Here is a 26,696-nt window from a genome sequence, read left to right on the forward strand (position 1 = left end):
AACAAAGTGGTTGGATTCAATAAAGATGGACACGGCAGATTTGCTGAGGATTATCATTGTAATTAGGGACTACCAAAATCGGATATTTGGTGAGTTTTTTGACAAAATTCAAGCCATACAGAATTTGTCAACAACTTTAGAACATTCTGCACATACTTTGTCCTTGTTATTTTGGGTATTATCGTCACGTCCTTCGAGTTTACCTCAGCCATTCGGAGACGCGTTGTTGCATTCATTTGCGCAATGTGTCTTTTGGAAATCATAGCCTTTAGAGCATGTACGGAATGGTTCTTTATTGAACTTTCAAACCCGCTGGAAACGTACAAACTGACGGTAAAGGCAATTCGATGGGTTAGTTGTCCTCGAGAGTTTAAAACACACAGACAATGCTTTGCTACGTTTTGGCATCTTGGATCCACTCCTTCTTTTGGTACAAGCCTCCAACTCTTGTTATGCTCAGAGAAATGTCAGAACTAAGGAACATGATGAAGAACCCAGTGATTTACCTCCAAAACTACACCGGTTTGTTGGTTTCCTTACTATAACATCAACATTTAGACAAGTACACACTGGATGAGTTTGTACAATACTGCAACCAGGACGATTCGGAGGATGACAGCGACTTTGAGCAAGGTCAGTTTGGGGTCCCATTCGTCAAGGTCACTTTATGGGAGACACTTGTCCATCCAATGAGCCACTATGACCGACAAAACACAATATTTTAGGAAGTAGTTACACATCGGATGAATCCGAAGGCAAAGACATCGGCGAGGATTCAGAGGACCTCGTAGAAGAGTACATTTGCTCCAGAAGAAGGAGACTCGCAGAATGACGCTCTAAAAACCACAGATTAGGGCACTAAAATTTACATTTTCTTGCATTTTTATCATTTTAAACGGTTTGTGATCTCTGAATAGCATGTCGAACGTCGGGATAATTATCACCATCATTTCCTCATTCTTCCTCGACTACCTTTTGGTGCTGCCACGAATTCTTTTAAAACTGTCTATAGAAGGCAAATCAGGAACATGTAGAAATACTCGCAGCTACAAGAATGGATCGCAAAGACTCATGCCTAAACACTTGAGGCAATGCAGCTGAATCTGCTCCAATCGCAATCACAAGACGCTTTAATTTCATTATGTAGATGGTAAGCAGTGGCAGAAGGGTAACGAGAGGGACCATAATAGTAAGCTTAAGAAGTTGAATGAGGAGAGCTTGTTGCACAGGTTCCTTCCAGTTGCCATGGTCAATACACAGTTACTACATACATGCAGGGACAGTCTACTAGGTACTCCAGGCAAGAGTGGAGCCAAGCACTGACAAATGAATGTATTTCATAGTACGGTAGCATTCGGAAGATGGACGTTGCAAGGTTGAAAGATGTTTATGATGAAGGATGACTGTGGAGTGTTAACGTTAAATGTGGATATTAGATGTGGAGAGAATGAGCTATCTACTTGCCAAAAGACTCCACAAGGTCCGATTACTGCCAAGAAGAATGATAATAACGCTGAAGGATTTGTTAGATATACTCACGAAAGTCTGACATCATTTACTCTCAGTTATAATGTAGATGGATGTGAAGAGCTAAGTGCTAGATATGAGATCCCAAATGTTACTTCAGTATCTGCCCTTTGCTGGGTCGATGAACTTGCTACTCCACTTCTCCTGGAAGTAGAGACTACTACAGATACGATAAAAGTGAAAGTAGAAGCATTCCAGCAACAACTTGGCAGCGTCAGCATCATAATAATATAGTATCATTACTAAACAGACTTGATGATAGAGACTGGTATGAATGGAGCCGCTCCACTTAACATAAACCTGATACAGAGTCAAAGTGGTTTTACAGCACAAACAAAGTTGGTACTAGTTGGCAAGAAGTTAGTGGAAATCCTGGAAATGATCGTACTGAGAAGCCTAGAACTGAATAAGCTTATTTGCTAGCTTAACAATACAGTCACCATGGATCATGCCGAGAACCTCCAACTCTATCTTTTAATCACATACATTAGAATCTTCAATTGTATCTATAACATCATCATTTCCTTAAATTCTCAAGACTATGGCAACAGCCGATGGGTACATATGCAACATTCTTTTCACAACCTGATTCTTGCAACCACTTCACACTAGACTAAGTTTGAGACATTATAGTTGTTATACAATGTTAATTGGATCTACATTCTATTGGTACTCAGCTAATAATCTTCATTATCTTCCATTCCTTTCATTTATGTGATGAAGAGAAGAACTACACTCCCTTGTCCCCACCTATCCATTGACCGGACAGGTTCTTCAGAGGCCATAATGGTTTGATGGTCCCATGAAATGTATGCCATTCCTCTGGGTATTATTCCTATTTATAAGGCACAGTTTAGCAGAGTCGGAAGAGCCTGGGAAGAGCGAAAAAAACGTCACTCTTGACCTCCTTGCTATTGATTCTTCCTTTATAGAAACTTTTACCAGGAAGCCATATGGAATAAACACAAGGATACACGTTGCCAAAGATGGTTACAGGATACTCTCGGTCTGGGATGGACAGAGCCTGCTCTGGACCTCCTCCAATGGCTATTGCTGTGATCACGTTTCAGTCGTTAGATTCAAAGAGAAGAGTGGCTTTTCCACAGCCTTTGTGGCAAGACTAGTAGCCGTCTATGCCAGTGATGGTAAAGGTGCAAAGAAGCCACTCTACTATGAAAAGGATGGTGAGAAATGGGAAGCTGTTGAGGAAGAAAAGTTTTACAAGAGTTTTCATCATGAGGCACTGAAGACATCCACATTGAAGAACCTGGTCTTGAACATGAGTGGAGAGAATAAATCACCTGAATTCTTGTCCAGTTCTCCGGACTTCCCATTCCTTGTCTATGCACCAAATGTGGGTTACCGCATTAAAAAGGTGACTTTTGGGACAGCCATGCGAATAAGAAATAACAAGCTTTATGTGATGTGGTCAAGAAGCTCAAAGGATGAGCATTGCATTTACGCTTCCTTTTATCCAAAAAAGGATCCAAAAGTTGGTTACCTGGTTATAGAAACCAAGAATGGTTTGCAGGAGAAGTTTTATGCTAAGACGGGTACCTTTGGAGGATGGAGTACTAAGACAAAGGAAGACTACTTGACTAGGCTGAAACAAGCTGGATTTAAGGAATCAGGGTTTAACAATGAGATTACAACAGATGTTTTCAACATGAACAAGAGCAACTTTTACATCAAGGACCTGGAATTTCAGGGTAATTTTGTGCATTTTTGTACGCCTTGCGTCGGCTTAAGACTACGATCCATTGTTGACGATGACAGTGTCGTATGGAAAGCCTCTGAAGAAACCGAGCGATGCACTTTCATGAACCTAATTGCTAGAGGTGCATCAGCTGTTCTTTTTATTCTTGTTGAGGACCCTGTAAATGCTCGTAAGGTTTTATATTTCAAGAAGGACGTAGGTGGTTGGAGTCCCACTGATAAAGATGGCTACTATTATGCTCTTACGGAACAGAATGGTCTAGATCCTTTACGAAGACTTGAGAATCAAAAGGTCATTATGAGCAGCTTTACAAATAGGCAAGGCCTAAGGCTCATCAGTTATACCTCAAAGGTAGACAAACCAAAAGGCAATGTCATTCTTGTCCATGGTGTTCGTTCCCATTTCACCTCAGAGTTCTGCGCATCGAGAACGGAGTGGAACTTCAAACACCTGGGATTCTCCATGTTCCAAACTCCAGATGATATATTCTCACGAGAAACGAAGCAAAGTACCAACAATATCGTATTGTACAGAGAGATTTTTGAACATGCCAGACTAGATGGAATGGATGCCTTTGAGGTGACTCCCAGATATGACTATAGGCATAGCTTTGTAGAATTTCTAAATGGGCTTGGTTACAATGTCTACGGATTTGACCTGCAGTCTTTGGGCCTTTCTGAATCCATCTCAGCACCAAGGTGTCATGTGACTGCTTTCAAGGACTACATTTATGATCTCTTGCAATTCATTAGCATTGTAAAGAGAGGTAAATTTGGAGATCCTAGTGAAACATGGGATGAAGATTTAATTTATGGACAGATCCCAGTGGATAAAAAGACCTTTCTCATGGGCCAATCCATGGGCGGAAATATTGTCTTTCAGGCTATTCAGAAGTTTTACAGGAATGCAAAAGAGGGAACAAGACTGGTAGACGGCCTAATTGTCACCTCTGGAATGTTTAATGTGGACAATTATTTAAAAGAGTGGAACAAGATAGCGCATCTCCTTTTACGCTTTCATGCATGGCGGTCACCAGAAAAGACAAATGCATATGAGGGATTTTTGAATTATGGAGAAATATTTGAACTCTTCACTAGGTATCACGATCCATTCTTTCACACGAACTGGCTAACATTCAAGACCACCGTTTCCATGTTTAGTGCATGCGATGATGTGAAGAAGTCCGAGAATATGGTAAACTACCCTAGAAACCTACCAACACTTTTTATTCATACTAGAGACGATTACATTTGTGGAATAAATGGACCAATTGATATACTTGAGCGTATAGCTAGCTCTGAATACACAAGACTTATAGAACTGAGTGGCTCACTTCACTACATCACAGCCGACCAACCATTTTTTATCATTAAACCACATATTAAGGAATTGCTAGACCAATACACGTAACCTCTAGCCTTTTGTCAAGCCGATTTACCCGGTAAAATGAAGTAATTTGTAATGTTTCCATCTCCTTACATAGGTATGTTTGTAGATGCGCAGGTTTAAGGTCTCCTTTGAGGGTCCTTTTAGGTCAGATGAGGAAGAGAATGGACTTCTTCCGAGTCTCTTCATCTCCAGCCTTCCATGGCAAATCTAGTGGAATATCCATACGTAAGAGCACTTATTATGGACCACACTAACGTAATGATACTATACATACATACAATCACTACACATCGGATGTAGAAGGACTCCTGTAACCTATGGAGGAAGAGGAAGGAGTGTGTCGGGATAATTATCAGCATAATTCCCAGTGGAAGAAGAAATTGGAATGGTGGAGTACCAAATCTTAGTAGTACTACAAGTGTGCATTATAGACGAAATATAAATGTAATTAGTCCACAAGAAGTCTCTAGTAGACACAACGTCTACACACCAAAGACTCTGGTCAGTAAAGAGACACTAATGCAGAGTCTAGTTAATATTACCGTGAATAGCAATGTAGTTTGATGTGAATAATGATATAATGCAGTACGAAAGAGGGAAGTTTTAGAATTTCCAATGTTTAGTATCTCACGTTAGTATGAATGCTTTTGCTTACTGTTGTCCCAGGAATTGTAAGGAGAAGAATATGACAGGCACAAAGCTTTGTGATAGGGGGAATGCATCCAATGGTAACCCTGGGGATATGCTAAATGCTGCGTGAGTGTGTCTCATACCTTGTCAGAGATGTTGGAAGTTAACTTGGCTGAGGTATACCAGCTTATAAGGAGATTTTCTCCTGGTTGATCATGTAAATCGCAGTGACCTAATCTACAAAACCTCATGCAACACTAACTATAACTACTAGGGATGAAGGGATTCGGTGGAAGTTGATGATTGGATAGACGAACTAATTTCTACTGAAGACTGTGTTGATAGTTGTTCATCTTGTCATTCTGTGGATACTCTCTCTGACGGTGAACTAGTTGTGAGGGAGGATGAATGTATATATGGATGAGTAGGGAGTAAGGTACCGGTCTGCTCCCTTTGGTCGCATTGAGACTACTCATGGATCTCGGAGTTTTGAAAGGATTTTAAAGAACACAATATCCAGCTACTAAATCTGGGGATGGATGGACGGACTAGTTGTAGATATACATAATAGATGTACCAGAATATGTAGGTGTATACAGGAAAAACACCTGTTAACCGCTTCGACAGGATCTCTGAAAGGATTTCCTGGTTTGAAATACTGTACTCATGAGGTTCTTTCAAAAAATATCAAACTCTCCGATGTTACTTGGAATGGAGAAAAACTTGAAGTGCTAAAATATATTGACCAGTTTAGAGATGTAGAGTCCATAACTACTTATTACTATTCGAAACGCCCAGCTGCCTTTATAAGGAAGCCTCTCCTGATAAGGGTCAAAGATGATGGTTATAAAACACGTTGGTACGAAAATGTTGGAAGCCATGCCAACAAGAAATGGAGGAGACTTTATAAATACGAATGTGAGGAGTATCCTGAAGATTATAAAAACATCTCAAATACTCCATTGTATGAAAAATTAAAGGTATTAACATGCGGATTACATCTCGGTCACGCAGTACACATTGATACTATTCAAGAGAAACATAAAGTACACTGTGACATTTGCCTTTTAGAGACAGAGGTAAAAGTTAATGAGGAGATTGTAAATGGCACTTGGGTATATAAGAAGCGTAGCTATAGTAGCTTAGTTGATGGTTGTGTCTTTGTCTACAATAGGAGGCCACTATCCTTTCGAAAGCGGTCCTCAAAAACTTGGAAAGGATACTTTATCCCAATTCAAATAGACGAAAATGTTACTAGAGTATCAGTATATTACTGGAAAGGGGATTGTGGTTGTAAGAATCCATTGTTGCTGGAAATTGTGGGTAAATTTGGTTATTCTGTTTGGCTCGAGAATTTTAGTAAGGATGAGAAAACTGGAGAACCTAAGCATGATAAGTGGAAGTTTGTTAATCCAAATCTACCGGGTGGAGATCTTTCTAAAAACAATGAAGATCTTAAAACTAGATTGGATGCTCTTAGTTGTATATACAACGGGACGGTGAAGATTAACCTTGGAGTCACAATTTGCCACGACCCACAATTTTCTAGCGCACATAAAAACAGGATAAGTTATTCATATGATGGGATACTAAATACATATCCACCCATATATAGTCACACATATGAGCCAAATGATGAATCAAATAGGAAGCCCTTTAATGTATCCGAGATTTATGTCATGGGTACAAAACAGAAGTTCAAAGGAAATATTCCACCATTTAATGACGTTAAGAAGCTTATTGCCTACGTATCTCCTTGTGATAAAGATAATCCATTGCTTATATTTGTGGAATCTGGAAGTAGTATGGGTAATAAGTGGTACAAGAAAGTAAAGAGTGATGTTACTTGGGATGAACATGAAGGATTTTCTGGTGATAAGTCCACTATCGAGGGTTTTTTCCGCCGACTAAGTACTTCTATGACAATAGGAGCTTGTAATGTTTCAACTTCAACATTTCGTATTAAACTTAAGCTTACAGAAAGTCCGGTAAAAGGACAACCCTCTATTACATATTATGACACGTCTAGCAGAGAAGCTAAGGATACTCCAATTATTGTAACCAAGGATACTGAAAATGTACCTAGAGGTTTCTTCAAAAATATTCATAAGGCAACTACTAATAGTGGACATTTTACCTTAAATAGACAATCGCAAGCGGGGGGTGATATAGGCTCAGGAACACAAAACCAGATAGATGGTGTAGAATATGTGGAAGTACACTTTTGGAATGAACAACCCAATAAACCTATCCTTGTTACTGTAATCAGGGGGGATGGTCAAGAATATATACGCCATGGTAGGGGTCCGAGTTATGGCAATGCAAGGTGGATATTAGATCAAGTGGAAGGTCTGAACGAACAAGAAGCTTTGGACCATCAAAACTGTCGACTCAACAATGTTATTCCAATCGACCTAAGTGATCCTAAAAATATTAAACAATTCCACTCTAATAAAAAAAACTCTACCTGTCTAAAAGGTATTTCAGTAAATAAATTCTCTGGACTATCAAATCTCACATCTGAAGCCCAAACTGTCTATGAAGTTAAATCCTATAAACTAGACAGTGGTAAGGGAATATCTAGGGTGACTTATAAATCTAAACCTACCAACATTCCTCCATATAATGACCCTGGGTTAATATTGAACATTTACTACTGGAATAAAAGGCAAGATGTTCCACTTATCGTTGAGTTTAAACCTAAGGCTGGAGAAAAATCTACTTGGTATGAGAATCTTGGCAAAGATCTGGAGCACAAAATTTGGAAACCTGTAGGCGAGAAAGAAGCCGAGAAGTTTTATGAAAATCATGGTCAAAACCTTACCGAGAAATTCACTAAAAAGTTAGATGAGGTTAACTGTATAGTGCATGGAATTGTTCAAGTAGATATTTCACGACAATATGGAAAGTATTGCCATGATAGATGTAGTCCTAGGAGGATAAAGGTGGTCACCCTTTCTAAAGAAAAGATTCATGGGTATACCATTTATGAACACACCCCTGCAGACAAAAACCAGAACACGTTAATGGTATCATCAATTGTATATTACGGTAAGGAACAACACCTAGGAAGTATTGGTCTACCTAAAGAAATTTCCAAGGTTAAGGTATATTTCCCAAATTGTCCCGGAGGTGCTCCAGTTGCCATTGAAATTGAGGATAATGGAGGAACTGAAATTTGGCTTGAGAAGACAAAGGATAACGACAACTGGAAAGAGACCAATAAAGACTTTAAAGACACCCAAAACAACTCTGAAAAAATTAGGAATCTTCTAAATGAGATCAAACAAAATACAAAGGCATGTAATTCACCTAAGGTACTTAATGTACCATCTCTACCTCAGGTACAAACCGGAGACCAGAATACGGATAATGTGGATAAAGAAGATGTTTTGAAAAAATTTTTTACTGATGATGCTGGAGATGACCAAGATGTTGAAGGTAATCTTGATAATAATGAGCATGAAGATGAAATCATAAAAACATATGTAGCTCAAGATGATTTGTTAAAATCTGCTATTGTGGTTCCAAATCCAGTAGTTGATCCAACCGTTCATCTACAATCATCCGATCCAGGTTTTCTTGTAGTAACATCTCCACCTGGTGTTATCATAGACATAAAGCAGGATCTTTGTGATAAAAGAGAATCTGGATATGAATCGTATAAGTCCGGAGATGACGATATTCAGCTAGTTAAGTCTATGGACCCCCGAGACTCCGGATTCTACAGATTCACACATTTTTTATATGATGGCAATCCTTTCAAGGTTAAGGAAGTCAAACACGATAGAAATGTGACAGATATAATACCTAAAGAACCTATTTACTACTACTCAGTATGGTATTGGAAACATGACAAGGATATGACAAATCCCTTATTAGTAGAAATTGAGAAAGATGATTACACATACAAATATCATGCCGCTAAAGAAAAAAATGGAGCTAGTTGGGACATATCTAAATCTGACGATTCACTCACCGGTGAGCCCCTTGAACAGAAGCTCGATGACCTTAACTGCCAGCTCAACAAAGCAGTTACTATAGATCTTACTGAGTCTAGGAAAAGTGGAGAGTCATATTGTTGCAAAAATGGGCATAATAGAATTTCTGTTAATTCTGGCTCAGCGTCTTCCAACAATTCTGACTTTATTACATATTACATACATGCAATTACTGGTAGCGATCATAAGTTTGCTAAGATCAAATATTATTGCAATGGTGATAAAGAGCAGAGAAGGTATATTAAGCCATCTGCTTGGAAGGAATATATTACTGGGCAAGTTTATGTCTATGTCTACTACTGTAACGGTAACCCTGCAGTCATATATGTTAGATCAACTGGAATATCTACATTTAATGGATGGTATAAGAGAAAGGAGATAAACAATTATGATAGTGACTGGTCGAAAATTCTACAAGTTGGCCATACAACACCTGAAAAGATTGCTGGTGACATGAAATGTGTTGATTTTGGAAAGCTGAATGATACACTTAAAGGTCTTGGATGTCAAAGTAAAACTTGTAACAAGCCGTCTTCATATGCTACGCAAGGTGGAAGCTCCATAGGTGTAGCCTCAGTGGTTTCAACTCCACCACAAGTAACCATTCAGCTTGAAAAAACCAAAGAGGCAAATAATCAAGGGGGTACTACTTATTATGGATATACTACTGGAACCAATACCATTAAAGTCACAGAATCTCCCTATCCTCCTGGTCCTCTACAAGGATCTCAGGACTTCCTCAGGTATGAACATAAAGATTCTACTGAATCACCATTCACACTTTTAAAAGTACTAGATGATAATAAGAATGATGTCATAAATGTACAGGTGGAAAATGCTACTTTAGTTCATGCCTATTACTGGCGACATGACAATAATGGTCCTGGTGGGACACCTAATAAAGCTCTCTTGGTAGAAGTGGTCACAAAGGACCACTCTGGAAATAATTATACTTATTACTCATCTAATAAGGATAATAAATGGACTGAATATAGTGCAACCAATTCCAAGTATGGACTTGGTCAGGCTGAATTAGTGGCTAAGCTCACCTTGCTCAATTGTGAGATCAATGATGTTGTTCAAATAGATGTTAGTAAGATTGCTGATTATTATCATTATAATACTGACCCTAAACACGAAAATGGTTATACTAAAAAAATTAAGGTTAGTGAGGTAGGTCAAGAACTGCTTGGAAATTACACTGCTTATGAGCATACTCCAAATTCTGATGCTTATATTGAAGGTTATGATAGAAAGTTCAACATCTCTGGTTTCACAAATGAAAGAACTCCTATAACACTATCTAATTTTTCACTACCCATCAGGAAAGCTGAAAGAGTAGTTGTTTACTTCTGCAAAAGTGAAGTTACTAGTACTACTACGGCAGAAAATCCTATCCTCATTTATGTACCAGATGCAGAAGATGGGAGGAAATGGCTTAAAAAGAAAGATGGCACTTGGAAGGCAGATATTAATTTAAATAATACTACAGATTCTAACATTCAAAAGGTTGTTAGAGTACTTGATAAGCTTGAAAGCAAGTGTAAACCACCGAAAATAACTATTAAAATAAATGGGAGGGGAAAACCTAATGGAAAGTACGAGTATAAAAGTGACTCGAACCAGATTGTTGTACAGAATGGTCCAGCTTCAGGTATATCTGACTTTACCGAATACACTCACAAGGTACTAGGTAGAGAAGATAGTTACTTTACCATTAAGGAATTCCAATATAATAAACCTACCACAGAAGAGTTAGATCCAATGTATAGAGTTACATCTGTTTCAGTCTATTACTGGACTATTCTAGAGCAGGACTCTAACTGGAGGAGTAAGAGTAGACCTCTTCTTGTCAAAGTCACTCAGCAGAAGCCTACTGGCATAGGAGAGAATATAGCTTACTATGAGAATACTGGGGAGAAGGGAAACTTGAATTGGCAGTATGCTACTGGAGATCTACCTAACCAACTTGAAGCAAAGCTTAAACTGCTGAACTGTAGGCTTAATCATGCAGTAGTTATAGATGTCTCACAGAAGGATAATCCTGGCTACTATGACGCTTGTGAAAATGATGATGATAATCTGGATGGTTCCCATGGTGAAAGAATGGAAGTTAAGAAGGATAAAGATGACATGGGTAAACTAGACAACTACCAGGTTTATAATCATACTCTCAATAACGGATCTGGGATATTTCACATAGTAAGCTTTAGAGATACTTCTGGTTCCCTATCATTACCCGGAGCAATGATACCAATTCTTGACGTTACCGCTTTTAAGGTCTACTTCTGCGAAAAAGGCGAGAGTACTCCACTTTTAATATATTATAAGGGAGTTAATTATGGATTTACTGGTAGAAATAGAAATCCTAAGTGGTATAAATATCAAAACATTGATGGTATCAGTACATGGAAACAAGAACTGAAAGAAGCTCCATCTACCATAAAAGATTACAAATCGATCCTCCAAGTACTCAATGGTCTTAAAAGTCCCTGTACTTATGAAACTGCTTCTCCTACTACTCCTGCCGAACCTGGTAAAACTGAAGCTTTTGCTGATGTAGCCTCTGGTGGTATTCTTACTGTTCTCACTGGTGCTGGTACATATGGTGGCCCTCTTGCTGGATCCGCTGCAACATTTTTTGCTGGATGGAAACTCTATAAGAACTTTAAAGGAGATCCTTGGGTTAGGCAGATTTAGGACTCTATGGAGATACTCTATATGTTCCTAGGGAATATGTACTGAGTAGTTGGTCTTAATTTGTTGGTTTGTTTTTGTTTCATGTTTGTTACTTCTCTTCTTGTTGGGTAGTTTACTCTCTTCTCTAGGTTACCTACTGCAGGATCCTTTTTTAGCCTTTGGTCTCCCATTCATCCAATACTCGTTCCTCGGGATTTGCATGCCGCGGAGATCTCGGATATGCTAAAGCGTATGTTGGACAATCTAGCATCCATTTTGGAAAAAATCAGAAACATAACTCCAAATGCATGGTTTTTTATGAGATCGTACATTAGGTACTAAGCTTAAATAGTAATTGGAGGGATGGACTAGAGTGAGGATATTTCTACTGAAAACTCGAGGATATATCCTCTTTCATAGTCTTACTCTTGACCTTGGAAACAAGCGTCAATATCTATGCACTGTAGGAAATATGAAGAACGTTAATGATGGAACTCCTGCTACCGGTAACGACCCTAATAGCTTCTGGCATGGGTACATAAATGGAGATAACGGTAATGAGATAAAAGCTGAAGGCAGTAATAATGAAAAAGGACTAGGTAAACTGCTTTCTGAGCTTAATCAGAATAATGGAGTACTTGACAGCAATAACTTCTCTCAACTTGGTGACCTAGTGAAGAGTCTCCAATCTGATTATCCTAATTATGACTATCGTAAGATTCTCTTCGTGTAACCATAGACTGAAGCCATTACTCACCACTTTATAAACCGACATCCCCTCCATACTCAAACATCTATAACCCTCTGGACAACGCTCACTATCACCTTTTGACCCATAATGACCGCTTTCACAGCTGTACCACTACCATAACACAAATAGAGCCACAAAAGTCAACGTCTAATGTGGAAGGACCAATGGGTGTGGGTAAAAGCAGACCTACTGATGTCCCTAAATACAGCCCTCCCGTACCGTTATTTGGCAATCGCAAGGCCCACATTCCAAAACCCTATGATCAAACAGAAATACTACTAGGCTAATCCCTGGATGAACCTCGAAATTCCTTCGGTTCCGTTATGGAAATTTTGGGTCCGCTGAGGTATGGGCTTCTTCCCTTTGGACTCCACAGAGCACCGTCTGCCATACATTTTCAAATTCCCCTCTTCCTTTTTATGTCACAGTCAAAAGTTTCGGATCCTCAAGCAATTCCCGTTTAGACAGTTTTGTGAATGCATAACCCCTTCTTCCTCTTCACCCCAGATATCGCATGAGTTGTCCATTTGCCATAGAATAGATATTCCTCAACAATGAAGGCTGTTGCTGTGCTTTTTGCTTTAGCTCTATGCGGAGCTGCTCATTCCGGACTCGTTCTCGACCTCGCCAATCCTGATGAAGGTAGTCTCACTGTCAAGAAGGGAGCTCACTTTGGACTAGTCACTCTCGAATGTACTCCAAAGGAAGGCACTGTACTTGGAAAAGTTGTGGAAGGTGGATTGTTGGTACACAAGGTCGGCGAAGGTGAAAATGTCTTGGATGCTTTGCTATTCTCCAAGGATGAAGCTTCACTCCTTCTTCGTCTTCTTGTTTCAGTTGGCGGAAAGACAGAGTTCAAGCACTTTCATAAGGTCGGAGAAAAGTGGGAACTTTTAAAAGAGAGAAAAGACTTTTATGAACTCCTCAAGGGACTTGAGGGTCAAGAGGTTCCAGCTGGAGATCTAGAAGAGGGTGTCTTACTTGATGGCTAAACCAAAGACCCAAAGGCGGTTCCCTGACTCGCATGTATGACTATTTCCCAAAAGGGATTGCTCACGATACTACACTGTACACTCACGCCTCGTGAGGAATGATCCATAAACTAGTGGACTTGTTCAATACACTATTCTGGATGCTTTCGCGGCCTACTTTATTCTTCTGACCATTTTTAGTGACAGAGATGACGAGTGTATTACCTTTTAGACATTCTTTTGTTGACTCACGATCCTACTCTTGTTGTTCTGTACAATACTGCTTCAAAGGTGTCATTATGAGCCTGGCTCCTCCCTTCTCCACAGTACCAAGATGACCAGTGAGTCTAATGTACCGGAATGAATCTAGACTAACATTAATGTGGATGAGGGAGTACCCTGTCTAGCTGTATTACCCATAACATTCCCCTTTGTACGTTTCCCTCTCTCGCTACGTTTAATCAATCACTCATTTAAGCATTTATTTGCGCAAAGATATGGTACATAGCCGTAAAGACATACACAGCTCCGTTTTACCGGCCTTTTAGACATTGCGGATTTTACACACACGACTGCGCTGTCGGGAGTCTCTCCTTCCAACCCCGAAGAGTTTTAATTCCCCAAAATCCACAAATCCTACATTTTAGCTACACACAGAGGCAGATAAACCATTTGATGTGCTCTTTATGTGAAAAATTGGCGACGGTAGACTCGTGTACCTCTGGATACTGAAACTTGGCTGAGACCTCTTTATACCCGTAAGTAGTCGCTGGAAAGGCCTCAAGAATCGTATAAAATTGAGAAACTCAAACTCAAGGGTCCAGAAGAGCTGATGGGATGCCCATAGGACCTCGTTGGAGACATTGTAGAGCAGCTCGCACTTTACCTTTGCCAGGACCATGAAGTCTTCGTTTCTCGGCGATATGGCCGGAGGAATCTCCGATCTACTCGTCAGAAAGGCCAAAATCCTCAACTGGCTGGAACTCCAGATGGAAGACGAGACCCATCCAGGTTTGTTGAATGGCTACAGTATGCATAATTTGTCTCGAGCATTAGCGAAATGTCCCTAGGAATGAGGGACTAGAGCGACTAACAGGAGCTCTATGGCGAACAGAGTGAACCTAAGGAAGAGTAGGATTCTCACTGTGCAAGTACGACTGTAAGGAGTACTGAAACAGGTGACCTACCGACGTCGGAGACTAGGTAGTAGATCACTATGGAATGAGCGTAACGAATGGGCGACCAACGGGAGCTTAAAGAACAGTGATGGAGACTCTATTAGCCTAGTGAATAGAGGGGTCTTGCGAGTATACGGAGTTTGTGAGCCTGTATATTCACAATGCTCAGTGGAGGAGTTAACCATGGCGAGATGCCAAGCATTGTCTTTCATCCAGTGGATTGCCCATACTGTACTACTGAAGACTGTATTGATACCTATTCATCTTGTTCTGTGGATAGTCTCTCTGACGGTGAGATAGTTGTGAGGGAGAATGAATGAATGGATGAGGAGCAGATAGGAGACTACTCATGTATCTCAGAGTTTAATGAGCATATTCTATGAAAATGGAGGATGACCATCGAAGGATGGAGTCGTTCTAGAGGAAACAGGGTATCATTGGATGATATTAGGCTAGTCAGAAGAGGGAACTGTAATGTTCATGTCTGAGGAGTTGTCCTTGTCACTCTAGTAATTATGGAGGATGATCAAGGAATAATCATTGAGCTCAAAAACAAGCCAACGGCTGATGGTACTGAGGAATACCCAGGAACTTCTACTGGAGGTAGGAAAATTAAAGTCTCAAGAACTCCCTATCCTACTGGATCTGACTTCTATAGGTATACTTATACTCTTGAGACTGAACAAAACTTTACATTAAAAGAGATCCAAGATGATCAGACTAGTAAAAAATTAGAAGGTATCCCTGAGACAAGGGGTGTAACCTCAGTTGATGCCTACTACTGGAAACATGAGAATGGTGGGCCTAAGACAGCTCTGCTAGTGAAAGTAGTCACCGCTGCTGGAGATACTGGAACCAAGTATTATGGCAATGTAAAGAATGCTAATGGTAATGAGTGGATTGTACTAAGAGGGGCTGGAGGCTCTCAGCCTCCACTTATCAATGGTGACATTGAAAGGACACTTGATGACCTAGTCTGTTCTAACTATGGTGGAGTAACCGTAGATCTTAGCAAGGGTACGTCAGAGTACCATGGCAGAAGCAGTAAACAGCCATATTGTTGCCGTTGCCATGATGGCAAAGAGCGAAAGATCACTGTTACTATTGGGGGTATCACGGTAGATAATGTCAAAAGGGCTGAATACTACAAGCACACCATTACAAATCCTAAGCATAAACTTGCAAGAATAAGGTACTACGATAAGGGTGTAGGTCCTGATCTCAAGAAGACTAATGACCCCGATAAAAGAAGACGTATAAAGCCTACCGGACTAGACTTTACAACCTCTGACATAAGAAGTGTCTATGCGTTTAACTGCGGAGGAAATCCAGTATTGATATATATCGAAGGTAATGAATACCGTGGAACAAATAGATGGTACAAGAAGCCTACGGGCGATAGTAATGATAGTGGCAATGAAGAGTGGACACCAGTTCCAAGCCTCAACATAACACCCAGCAATTTCAGTACTCTGACATGTAACCAATGGACCGCTCTTAGAAAGGAGCTAATGAGCGCTGGATGTACAAAGTTGGAAGAATGTCCTCCACCACCTAAACCTCCTGGTCCTGCTGCTGATTTATCTGACCAAGTTCCTGATACAGAGTCTGAGACTAAGATTCTTCTGCAAGGTACTCCTGTAGCTCAAATGGCTGAAGATGCTCCAGATGGTGAAGGGTCAGGCTCTGGTGCCAGAGGTGGTGAAGAAAATGGAGGAGTAGAACTAAGACAAAAACAAGAAGCAGCTGGGATTGAAGATGAGAGAGAAAAGAAAGAACCCCTATCTCAACCTGGACCTGAACCTAAAATTCATAATGCTGGTCCATCTCCTGTAGTTACTCCTCAACAACTTAACTCATCTATACTAGCTGTTCCTACTTGTGGACCTACTACTCCTGGTGCTTATGTTCCTATTTGTGTTCCTAATGGACCTATGGTTGCCCTTCTAGGTGCTCCCGGTTCTGGAGTTCAAGAGCATCCTGAAGTATCAGATATTCTCTCTGAGAAAAAGGAGGGAACGAAAGAGGAAACTCCAGTGAAAAGGAGTCGTAGTCCAAGCCCAAAACCAAAATCTCGTAGAGGTTCCCAAGATGAGGAACCGAAGAATCAGGACATGGAGCAAAAGGATAAAGGCTTAGAGCTCCAAGGGGAGGTTGCCAAAGATCTTAAAGAGAAAACAGAGTCTGCTAAACCTCCAGAACAAGAATCACGAGCAGGAAAACTACGTGCTGGGGAAAAATCAGGACAAGAACAATCACACACTGAAAATGAGCCTGAAGAACAACTATCTGAATGCCAAGCTAATGAAGAAAAGAAAGATGGTAAGAATGAGGATGATAATGGTAATGATCATGATGCTGATAGAGTCTCTGATGCTACTGGTCTACCTAGTGGTGGAGATGCTCATGGAACTTCTACTGGTCCTGCTACCCTTGGAGGACCTAAAACTGTTCCTCCTGTTGCTACTGAAGGCACTGAACCTGCTGCTCCTGGATCTGCTCAACCTCTTCTTGCTGAATCTGCTACTGGTATTCTCGCTGGCGCTGGATACTTCTTTGCTACTTCTGCAGGGTCTGGCGCAACATTTTTTGGAGGCTGGAAACTCTATAATAAGTTTAAAGGAGACCCTTGGGTTAGACAGATTTAGGAGTCTATGGATGGATACTTAGAGAGACTAGTTTGGGTACTGAGTAGTTGGTATAATGGAGTATTACTATGGAAGGATATTGGAGACCATTTATTCCACTAAGACTATCATTCATATTTCCAATTTGCAATGAATTATCTCAAAACAGACTCCTACAACCCTATGCTCATTTATCAACCTCCTTAATCTTCAATACACATTCATTTTCAGGTACCACAAGTGGAGATCAAGATGATCAATCAACTGATGAGGCAAGAAAGATACGTCTAGAAGGACTCGTTAACGAATCGAGAGCGTTATTTGAGGCCATAACACGAGTTTCCAACGAACTTAATGCAGTAACAAAGGAGCTACCGCCATCTTACACGAGACTACACTCCTTCTATAAGAACATACACACAAAGCATGAGACGACCGATTCATTTTCGTCTTGTGCATATTTGGAAGAACGGGTTTTATCGCAACTCACGGAACTTCAAAAGAAGTTTATAGACGAACCGAATTCGTGACAGAAATGGACTGGGACTACCAGGAAGAAGACAGACGATCGTTAATTCATAAATCTCCGAATAAGCAATAGAATAGAGTAAGAGCAGAGAGATTATCCTCGTGATAAACTCATTAGACGTGATGGAGAACATCAGAATTTATTCAGTTCTTATTACACGGTTAATCTCTAGCACCTACCCCATCTAAAGATATAATTTACCAAAGAAATATCACATATTTGACACGGATAATGAGAGTAGACAAATAGCAATAGTTTGGAGTGTAAAGAAAGAATTGCATGCACTTTAAAAGTGGAGTACAGCACGACCAGAAGGCGTACATATAAATCCCACGGTTTATAATTAATAATTTTGGAGACGTTTGATTTATCATTCCGCATTGCGTATACTTTTACTGAGACATGGACGTGCATATGTGATTTAATGCAACGTTCTTATTTGTAACCAGCGTTTGGGACCAGATAAAGAGATGCAAGGACTTTAACCTGTGAACTTATCTGGTTGCAATATGGAAGTGTTTGAAATATGAGGATTTTAATACTATTATATACGATATGTATACTGAGACACTGTTCTTGTGGAGATGTGAATGAACCAAAGGGTACACCGGATGTCTCTTCTGGGACCATTGATCAGCCATCCCCCAATACCACACAAGACACAATCAATGAGCAAAATGCAGAATATAAAGACTCATTAGAATCATCTAAAGATGAAAAGACAACTTCAGATGACTCAAAGGAGGATTCTCCGAATTTGTCTGGAAAAGATGAGCCCATACAAGAGACACAAAGGGACTCCTTAAAATCGGAAGGGGGAGCCACAGGAATCGGACGTGTTGTTAGACGGGACGCGATACCTATAAATACTGCACAGGCTGTATGGGAAACTGGTTTGAGGCATCCATCTGATTCTCCGGATGACCAAGAAGATGGAGAAAAGGAGCGCAGAAGGCAAATTGAACGGGTGATGACCTCATCATCTCTTGAGAAATTCTTGCAGGCCGAAGCCGCCAAATCCAAAGCTGCATCTACATCTCCAGGTTGTACCCTGGACATCGCAAAACTCAATCCCTCCCTTTGCAAACTCCACGAATATTACTACGATAGTCATCACATTGCATTGATTGTTCCCAAGGAGGAAGTTACTGTAACGGGACTCGTTCAAGCAAAGTTCCCGATTTGGATCGCTAAGCCTGGAGAGTTTTGTGAGTTTTCAAAACTCTACCTCAACAAGGACAATAAACCTGACCTTGTACTTGTCGCAAAGAGGAGTGCATCCGGAGTATCTGCCAGGTGGTACGCAAAATCCTTGGGTGTCTGGGTGAAATGGAAAAATGTTGAAGAGAGAATAAACAAGCTGAGCACATTTATAGATAGACCAGCTACGTTTGTAATGAATATGGATGATACAGATGACCTTCCACACTGCACAATCTTTGACGCCAAGATACTTGGAGCCCAGGCAAGGCTTTATTTCCCTAAACCAGGTTATTATGCTACTGAGGTAAAGAGTGGAGATGTGAGCATATGGAAGGCTGAGAAAGGTGATAAATGCATGGCATGCGATCTTTACTCTAGGGATGGAGAACCTTTGTTCGCTCTGATTTCCATTAGGAATGAAGAGGGAAAGACTTATAGGCGTTTTGGGAGAAGAGATCAAGAGTGGAATGAGATGACTGAGAAGGAGTTTAATGAATTGCGCCAGGAACTTACAACCGTTAAGCTGGCTAAAAGTAGCACTACTGGTTTCATAATTACACCACCGACATCTCCACCACCATCTAGACATTCTAGCATCGAGGCCTCAGAAGATACGCACGAAGCTGGATCAAAGAAAGGATTTGGGAGTCTTCGAAGGATGTGGAAGGAACGGAGAGAGGATATCAGGAGTATCTCAAAGAGAATCCCATCCAAGGAAGTGGTTGCTACATATGTTGGCAGGAAAGTGAATACCTTTGGGAGGAGGATAGAATCCCTCAGAAGGTTCAGGAGACCTCCCCTAAGGGCTGTGACTGGGGATAAGGAAGATACGGAGGAGTTTGACCAGCTGGCTCTGATAAATACACAAAAAGAAGATGCTACGGGGGTATCAACACAGGGTGCTACTTTACCAGATGAACAGCAGACAGATGCCTCACAGACTACAATAGACCTTTCCAATCAAGACGGCCAAATATACAACTCATTCTTTCACCACGGTGAAAGCATCCCTACGGTTTTGATTGTTCCATGCACTGGTGTTTTTGTGAATGAAATCGTCAATGGAGATGAACGAATATGGAAGGCGGAGAATGGAATGTCCCTCGACTATTCAAAGCTCTACATGAACAGTGACAATTCTCCAGAGCTTATATTTATAATTAGTAGCAACAATAAAGGATTGGACAAGAGACATTTTGGACTTCAGAATGGAAAATGGGTGGACTGTTCAGATACATACATTGACAGGCTGAATGATTTAAGAATCGCCGTGGATACTACAGTGGATATTACAATAAATGTGGAGGATGCACAAGATACTGAAAACTGCACGATTTTTGATGCGGAGATATGCAGAGTTCCTATTCGTTCCTACATTCCAAATTTGGGCTTTAATGCGAATAAACTGGTCCACAATGGAGAGATACTATGGACAGCTAGTGAAACTGAGGAGTTAATTTCTTGCATTGCATACCTTAAGGATGGAGAACCATTTTTGATTATCATAAAGATGTTTGATTCGGGAGAAAAGACTCAAAAATGTTACGAGAAGGACGAGAATGGATGGAACGTTGTAGACAAGGCAACATTTGACAAGAAGAGATCTGAACTTATACCGTAGCTTGCAGAGGTTTGAAACGCGGTAAAAACTGTGGATACATTTATATTCTAAATTCGCATGTACAATGACTCTAATAAATGTAGCATTCACTACACGTTTACAATAGAGCCCCGCTGAATATTGACTAGATGATGTATACGAGACTAAAATACATTAAAACTGCAAAGTCGTGAAAATACTGCATTTATAGTGGCGTTTAATTGAGAAATATTCGCCAGATTTATATGTCATAAACTATCTTCATTACTTTAGGATTTTTCGTCTTGGGAGGCTTTCTAATATTATCCACTTCATCGGCATATACAATATAGAGATGCTCCTTCTTTTCAACGATAGATCCTCTGACGTCTGTAGTGAAGGCCGTAACAAGATTTTTGCATGCACACTTGGTGGAGCATCCACACCAGTACCAGAACGCCTTTCTTGTGGTAAAGTGTTTGGTAGGCCAGTTGTCTGGATCCTTCTCTGCCTGCCTGTATGTCTTGAGGTAACCATTACCCATAAAGGCGAATATCAACTGCATTATAGAATAAAGTAACGTATTTAGTGTAGCCATTTTTGAGTTTTTCTTACCATTACCCTCTTTAGTTTGTCTGGAGGCCCCGTTAGATCCAATACCCCTAGTAGTATGTACACACATATCATACAAGACAATAACAAGTGTGAGGAGTATCGTGCTATGCCTAAGTGTTCTGGCTATAAACCCGTCTGGATAGTGCAATATAATCGTGAAAATGTATGCACATGTAACCTCTAGAGCAAAAAGGAACCAAGAATAATGCCATCCCCAATAAGTAGTCCAATTTTTATCTGGACCCTTACCTGTTTCTTTAAGATATAGTAGAATTGCAGGTGGTATTGCTCCAGTATAAAGCAGAGTCAAGGAAATGTAAAAACCCTTTTGAATACCAGCAAGCTTATAAGGTGCAATGGCAGGGTAGAAAGCATATTGTAGTCCATAACCAAATGCAGCCAAAAATAGTGGTGACCAAGATAGTCTTATACCAGTCCAAAAATCATCATTACTAGTACTACTGCTACTAGTCTGGCTACTGCCATATGCAACTATCCAAATTCCTGCTGCAATTACTGCTAAACAAATCGCAGTGATAATTTGCCATACTACTACCCAGTAGTTTATATTCTGAAGCCTATATTTATTCCCAAGTTTGATAAATGAGAGATGGTATGAGGAAGAAGTGATGCACGCCGCTGGTATAGCAGCTAGATATGCTGCAATCTCGCTCGATGCCAAAGTTGTTACAGAGACAACAGTACAACCGTACATGAATGATGTCAATACAATACCCCAGTAGTAAGCTGTAATGTACCCTTGGTCTCCTCCAGTGTAGAATGTCACTAACGTTAGAGCATAACAAAGCGACATTGAAGAGGTACATATGGACGATACAATGTTCAGATATTTTTTAAACTCAGGATAACCCAGAATTAATCCGTTCATCACCATTGTCCCAATTAAAGCAGCAATTCTATATGAGATAATCATCTGATTAAGGAAGAGAGGAATGTAGCTAGAACTGATCCTGAACCTTACAGCAGCAAACTTACCGGCAGAAACTGCTAAACGAGGTACCTGGGCTAGGGCAAAGCCAACCATAAAGGCTGCCACCTTTTGGTCAGTACGGCTTTCCTCCGTCTCTGTCATTGTGCTCATCTGTGTCATTCAGAGCATCCTTAATGCCATAGTCGAGCGTGAAACCTGTAATATTGCTACAACGAGCGGTACCTCTAGCCACTTTCACATCCTTTTGTCTGAGTCTACCAAGTAGACAAGGACCTTCAGCAGATTAGACAACATCGTACCAGGATCATACGACTACATTTTAACTGGAAAGTCCAAAGCATTTTACAACCATGCGATAAAGATGAGTAACAGGCGGATTTAGAGGATAAGGCTGACTCAGGAAGAGGAGATTCCAGACCCCATAGGTGTATCGTCTAATTGAGTTTCTTCCTTCTTCCTCCTCTTCCTGGGTTACCACTTTAACAATCATGGAGATTTGAACAGAGTACGATGAGAACGTACAGGGTCGTAGCCTTGGAACTCCTCATTACTGTAACGGTTCGAGATTCTGTCTACCTTGTCTATCTTCTATAATTCGCGGCACATTTTTCTAATATATGATTACTAAGAATCCGAATGACTAATGCGTCTCGTCTATTTTCTGTTCCGTGATCTAGAATAAGGGTTGATTTGCTCGGCCCTTTAAGATTAAATCTTCACTTTCAGCCACGTTTACTCCAAATATTATATCCTTGAAGGGGAGATGTGTACTAGTCTCAGCGAGGGTTCTCAGGCATCCTCTTTATTCTCCCATAGATGTCCAAGTACCTACTACCATCAATATAAATCATAGGGAGTAACATCCTAAAATTTCCAGAGGAACGGTGACCAGTAGTCAAAACATCACTGGATGGGTGTTATGGAGCCTACTAATGCCCAAAAATACGAGTATATGTTCCTATTGGATATACAGATTGAGAGTTGGTAGATTCCTTCAATCGGGAATCATAAACCCATGTAATCCATCAGAGTGAATAGAACATGTGAAGGGATGTCAATAAACTTCATACATGCTTTATTAAATGACATATGCAAGCATAAACTGCGTATAGAAAGGATATACCTAAAAATACGAATAAGAATATAGAAAAAAATGGTGAAAAGTTACCCTCTCTTGAACTGTGAGATTAAACTAAAGTGATCCGATGAGGGCCAGTGTTTGTTTGGCAAGTTTCCTCCCGCACGGACGCGTTTATAGAGTGGCATTTCGTAAATTGCCTCTACAACCAGTTGTTGGGGATCGTACCAAATATAATCCACACATCCTCTTTGCCACCCATGGTAAGCTGTATAGGCGGGTTCTGCCTTCATATCTTCCACGTCTGCATCTCTATTGTAAGCACTCTTGAGTACTAGTGGGGACAAAAGTATGCTGTGCTCAGGATCAGTTTCATCTGTAGATGCCTCAGTAGCAGTGAGGACTACACCATCACCTTTAAAAAGCTGCGAATGTTTATTACGTAATTCTATATACCATTCCATCTCCTGTTCCGTTTCTTCCTCTTCTTCATCTTCCCTAGGCAATTTGGCATTTTTAACGTTACCGTAAACGTCATCCGCATAATGTTTAAAACTTCCTACTGTAGATCCCGCATCAGAATGGCCAGCAGAGGATGTAAGATACGTCTCATCAAACATTAAATACTGCCCAGAAATGCGCTTCGGATTAGAATTTTTTAACACTGCGACCCCCTCATCCAAAAAGCTGTACAAGAGACTTTGTGGAGTGATATTAAAGTCTCCACACATCAGAACAATTGGATTGCGTTCTCTTAATTCAGCCTTGAATTCATTAATCACATTAAGTAGCATTAACAATTGGTATGCCTTTATATCCCCCCGATTTTTGTTGAACAACAAATGCGTATTTGATACAATGTAGACATCACTATTGACATCTTCCAGGGCTACCACAAGCGCAACTTGTGGTTTGTCATATTGCCCATGCTCAGATGAGAATTCAACGTCTCTTTGGACCAACAACTTAAACCTAGACGGCCTATATAGCACAGCTATACCATCTAGCCTATTTTGTAGTTTCTTCTTGTATATTACAGAATAACCAAGGGCTTTGAATTCAGCTACAAAAAAATCGTGATAATCAGCCTCATCAATCTCTTGAAGACAAATAATATCGCAACGAGAATCTCTGACAACTTTTAAAATCTCCAATTTCCTCGTTGTCCAACTCATTATTTCCACGTCATTGTCTATATATTTGTAGTCGACCAAACTTTGTGCAAGAGCATTAAACGTCATCACTCGTAAACTTTCAGCATTACGATTGTGCAAATCATACGCGTCCAAACTTTTGCCAACAGATGCACTTTGTGAGCTTCCAAAGTATTGCCATCGACGTTCAAAAATTTGACCTGTGACGTTACTCTCAGGGTCTTTAAAATCTTTTGAAATGTGAGGAGTTAACAAGGGTGTGATTAATGGTGTATTATCAAGGATTCCACCAAGGGTGGAGTCCAAACGCTCACAAGGTTGGGCCTTTGGGGATCTATAAATAGGCATTCCATCATTCGTCTCATTAGACAAGGCTACTTTCGCCCCGTTTCCATTGTTTAAACTTATATTCACTCCTCCATTAACCGATATACTGGAATAATCCAGAGATCTAGTCGTTGAGTCCATTGATAAACTAGTCTTTTGGTCCAAGGGTGAAAAATTGCCAATGGCACCTTTATTTGCAAGCACAGTTGGTCCCATCTTCTTGTTCCCTGGCCTTGGAGACAGATGTTTCCACCTATGTGACCGCCTGAGCATGTATATTACAAACTCTTCATACGAACTTGGGGACAAATAAGTTCTTCTAGTCTTTATCACGTCAGCTTACTAATTAAATCCACACTTGTACTTGTTATTTGTGCAAAACTATTGCTTAATCTACAAAAACCAAACTCTATGGAACAAAATTGCGATGGAGAGCTCAAGAGCCCTCCGGAGGCTTAGAAGCGCTCATGGTGACAAAGCGCCACAACTCTTAGATATACAGGGGATATTAAGCAAGAAAAATAGTGTACAGCCCTGGGAATGACCCTAGAGCCCGAGCGCAGAAACGAGTACTGCTAATAAGCAAAAATCAAGCAAGGGCGGCGTTTTTAGGTAATAAGGCCGCTCTTTAAGATAACGAGCATCGAACAGAAGACTAAAGATTAACAGAATGAGCAAAATCGTACGGATGCCAGTCTAAGCTGCCGATGGGGGCGCACCGTCATCAAGGCAGCCACGACAATCTGACAGCAGGGAGTACCAGCACACTAAGCAATGACCGCAAGCAGATAAACAACTGTAGGGAGCCTATATGGCACAGATAGCGAGTCTAAATATTTGTGTGTACAGATTTTAAAGTAGGGGCACCTAGAAGGTTGCTAGGAAAATTCCAGGATAGATGTAGAGAGCGAGGAATTTTCCACGAGTCTAGAAAAGCATCTGTGATTCAGAGTAGAGGATACTAGATACGTCTGAAAAATTTACGGCCGCTAGGCAAAGTGTGTGCGACTGACTAGCCAATCATTGTTCCATGTGTCCAGTATAAACAAACGGTCTGGCTTAGTGGATCCATTACTAGACTACCGAGCTGCGAGTCAAGCTGGCAGTTAGATATACGGGATTCACAAGCAAATGTAAAATGAGCCATGGCTAGTGGATCTGTGTGGAGACTTGATGAGTACAAGGGGTAGATGTCTCTGCACCAAACTTGCGGCTACTGTAAAATGATGTAGAAAACAAGGCAGTTAAAGTGACAAAGTCTGAAGACACGGAGCCAAGAATCTCTGGAAGAACCGGCACTGCCCATAACGGACGACTAGACGATGGTTTGCTGAGGATCAATTAGACTGGAACTGTTGACCATTTGGATAAAATGTAGTGAATTTGGAGGCTTTCTTAATGTAGAATTAACTCTGTGAATGGAGTATAGAAAGTGTGTGGGCTCTCGCCTCTACAAGGTGTTTTGAATGGAGGAGTTTTTGTAACAGTAGGAGCATCAGGATCAGTACATTACATTCCGAAAAGGCACTGGAAGCAATGTAAATGTGCATGCATCGTCTCTTTTAGATTTACGAGGCGAACTGAGAGACATGACGGAGAATAGAGTATGATATGGAAGTGGGAAACATTATAACGTTTTTAGAGCATCCAGTATCACTAACAAGGGATGCACGAGATACTGGTATCAAAAAAGGGGATGGCGAGTATAAAGTCTAGTAACTGCCAAAGAGCAGATAAACTTGCAAGAGAACCATTAACTCCAAAGAAGAGTCCCTAATTTTTAACATGT

The 26,696-nt window shown here is 40.5% G+C and overlaps 10 protein-coding genes across 10 annotated transcripts, besides 1 other annotated feature; 8 read left to right on the plus strand and 2 right to left on the minus strand.

The window, feature by feature from the left end:
• Positions 1-25: 25 nt before the first annotated feature.
• BEWA_028790 (hypothetical protein) lies at positions 26-725 on the plus strand (the record flags this gene model as incomplete). The annotated part of the gene is made up of 4 exons (XM_004829638.1): positions 26-89; positions 122-351; positions 384-522; positions 559-725. The coding sequence occupies 4 exons, from the start codon at positions 26-28 to the stop codon at positions 723-725; spliced, it is 600 nt and encodes a 199-aa protein (XP_004829695.1).
• A 658-nt stretch (positions 726-1,383) lies between these two features.
• Positions 1,384-1,761, plus strand: BEWA_028800 (hypothetical protein; the record flags this gene model as incomplete). Its single annotated transcript, XM_004829639.1, has 1 exon — positions 1,384-1,761. The coding sequence occupies one exon, from the start codon at positions 1,384-1,386 to the stop codon at positions 1,759-1,761; it is 378 nt and encodes a 125-aa protein (XP_004829696.1).
• A 577-nt stretch (positions 1,762-2,338) lies between these two features.
• BEWA_028810 (hypothetical protein) lies at positions 2,339-4,654 on the plus strand (the record flags this gene model as incomplete). The annotated part of the gene is made up of 1 exon (XM_004829640.1): positions 2,339-4,654. One exon carries the CDS (start codon positions 2,339-2,341, stop codon positions 4,652-4,654), a length of 2,316 nt encoding a protein of 771 aa, XP_004829697.1.
• A 1,148-nt stretch (positions 4,655-5,802) lies between these two features.
• Positions 5,803-11,964, plus strand: BEWA_028820 (hypothetical protein; the record flags this gene model as incomplete). Its single annotated transcript, XM_004829641.1, has 1 exon — positions 5,803-11,964. The coding sequence occupies one exon, from the start codon at positions 5,803-5,805 to the stop codon at positions 11,962-11,964; it is 6,162 nt and encodes a 2,053-aa protein (XP_004829698.1).
• Positions 8,673-8,735: a microsatellite.
• Positions 11,965-12,415: 451 nt separating the features above from the next.
• BEWA_028830 (hypothetical protein) lies at positions 12,416-12,981 on the plus strand (the record flags this gene model as incomplete). The annotated part of the gene is made up of 2 exons (XM_004829642.1): positions 12,416-12,656; positions 12,824-12,981. The coding sequence occupies 2 exons, from the start codon at positions 12,416-12,418 to the stop codon at positions 12,979-12,981; spliced, it is 399 nt and encodes a 132-aa protein (XP_004829699.1).
• A 267-nt stretch (positions 12,982-13,248) lies between these two features.
• Positions 13,249-13,686, plus strand: BEWA_028840 (signal peptide-containing protein; the record flags this gene model as incomplete). The annotated part of the gene is made up of 1 exon (XM_004829643.1): positions 13,249-13,686. The coding sequence occupies one exon, from the start codon at positions 13,249-13,251 to the stop codon at positions 13,684-13,686; it is 438 nt and encodes a 145-aa protein (XP_004829700.1).
• A 1,672-nt stretch (positions 13,687-15,358) lies between these two features.
• Positions 15,359-17,491, plus strand: BEWA_028850 (hypothetical protein; the record flags this gene model as incomplete). Its single annotated transcript, XM_004829644.1, has 1 exon — positions 15,359-17,491. The coding sequence occupies one exon, from the start codon at positions 15,359-15,361 to the stop codon at positions 17,489-17,491; it is 2,133 nt and encodes a 710-aa protein (XP_004829701.1).
• Positions 17,492-18,525: 1,034 nt separating this feature from the next.
• BEWA_028860 (hypothetical protein) lies at positions 18,526-20,823 on the plus strand (the record flags this gene model as incomplete). Its single annotated transcript, XM_004829645.1, has 1 exon — positions 18,526-20,823. One exon carries the CDS (start codon positions 18,526-18,528, stop codon positions 20,821-20,823), a length of 2,298 nt encoding a protein of 765 aa, XP_004829702.1.
• A 220-nt stretch (positions 20,824-21,043) lies between these two features.
• BEWA_028870 (hypothetical protein) lies at positions 21,044-22,507 on the minus strand (the record flags this gene model as incomplete). Its single annotated transcript, XM_004829646.1, has 1 exon — positions 21,044-22,507. The coding sequence occupies one exon, from the start codon at positions 22,505-22,507 to the stop codon at positions 21,044-21,046; it is 1,464 nt and encodes a 487-aa protein (XP_004829703.1).
• A 1,005-nt stretch (positions 22,508-23,512) lies between these two features.
• On the minus strand, positions 23,513-24,667 carry BEWA_028880 (hypothetical protein; the record flags this gene model as incomplete). The annotated part of the gene is made up of 1 exon (XM_004829647.1): positions 23,513-24,667. One exon carries the CDS (start codon positions 24,665-24,667, stop codon positions 23,513-23,515), a length of 1,155 nt encoding a protein of 384 aa, XP_004829704.1.
• Between the last annotated feature and the right edge of the window lie 2,029 nt (positions 24,668-26,696).

The sequence above is a fragment of the Theileria equi genome, chromosome 1, assembly GCF_000342415.1.
Source record: "Theileria equi strain WA chromosome 1, complete sequence".
Lineage (NCBI taxonomy): Eukaryota > Apicomplexa > Aconoidasida > Piroplasmida > Theileriidae > Theileria > Theileria equi.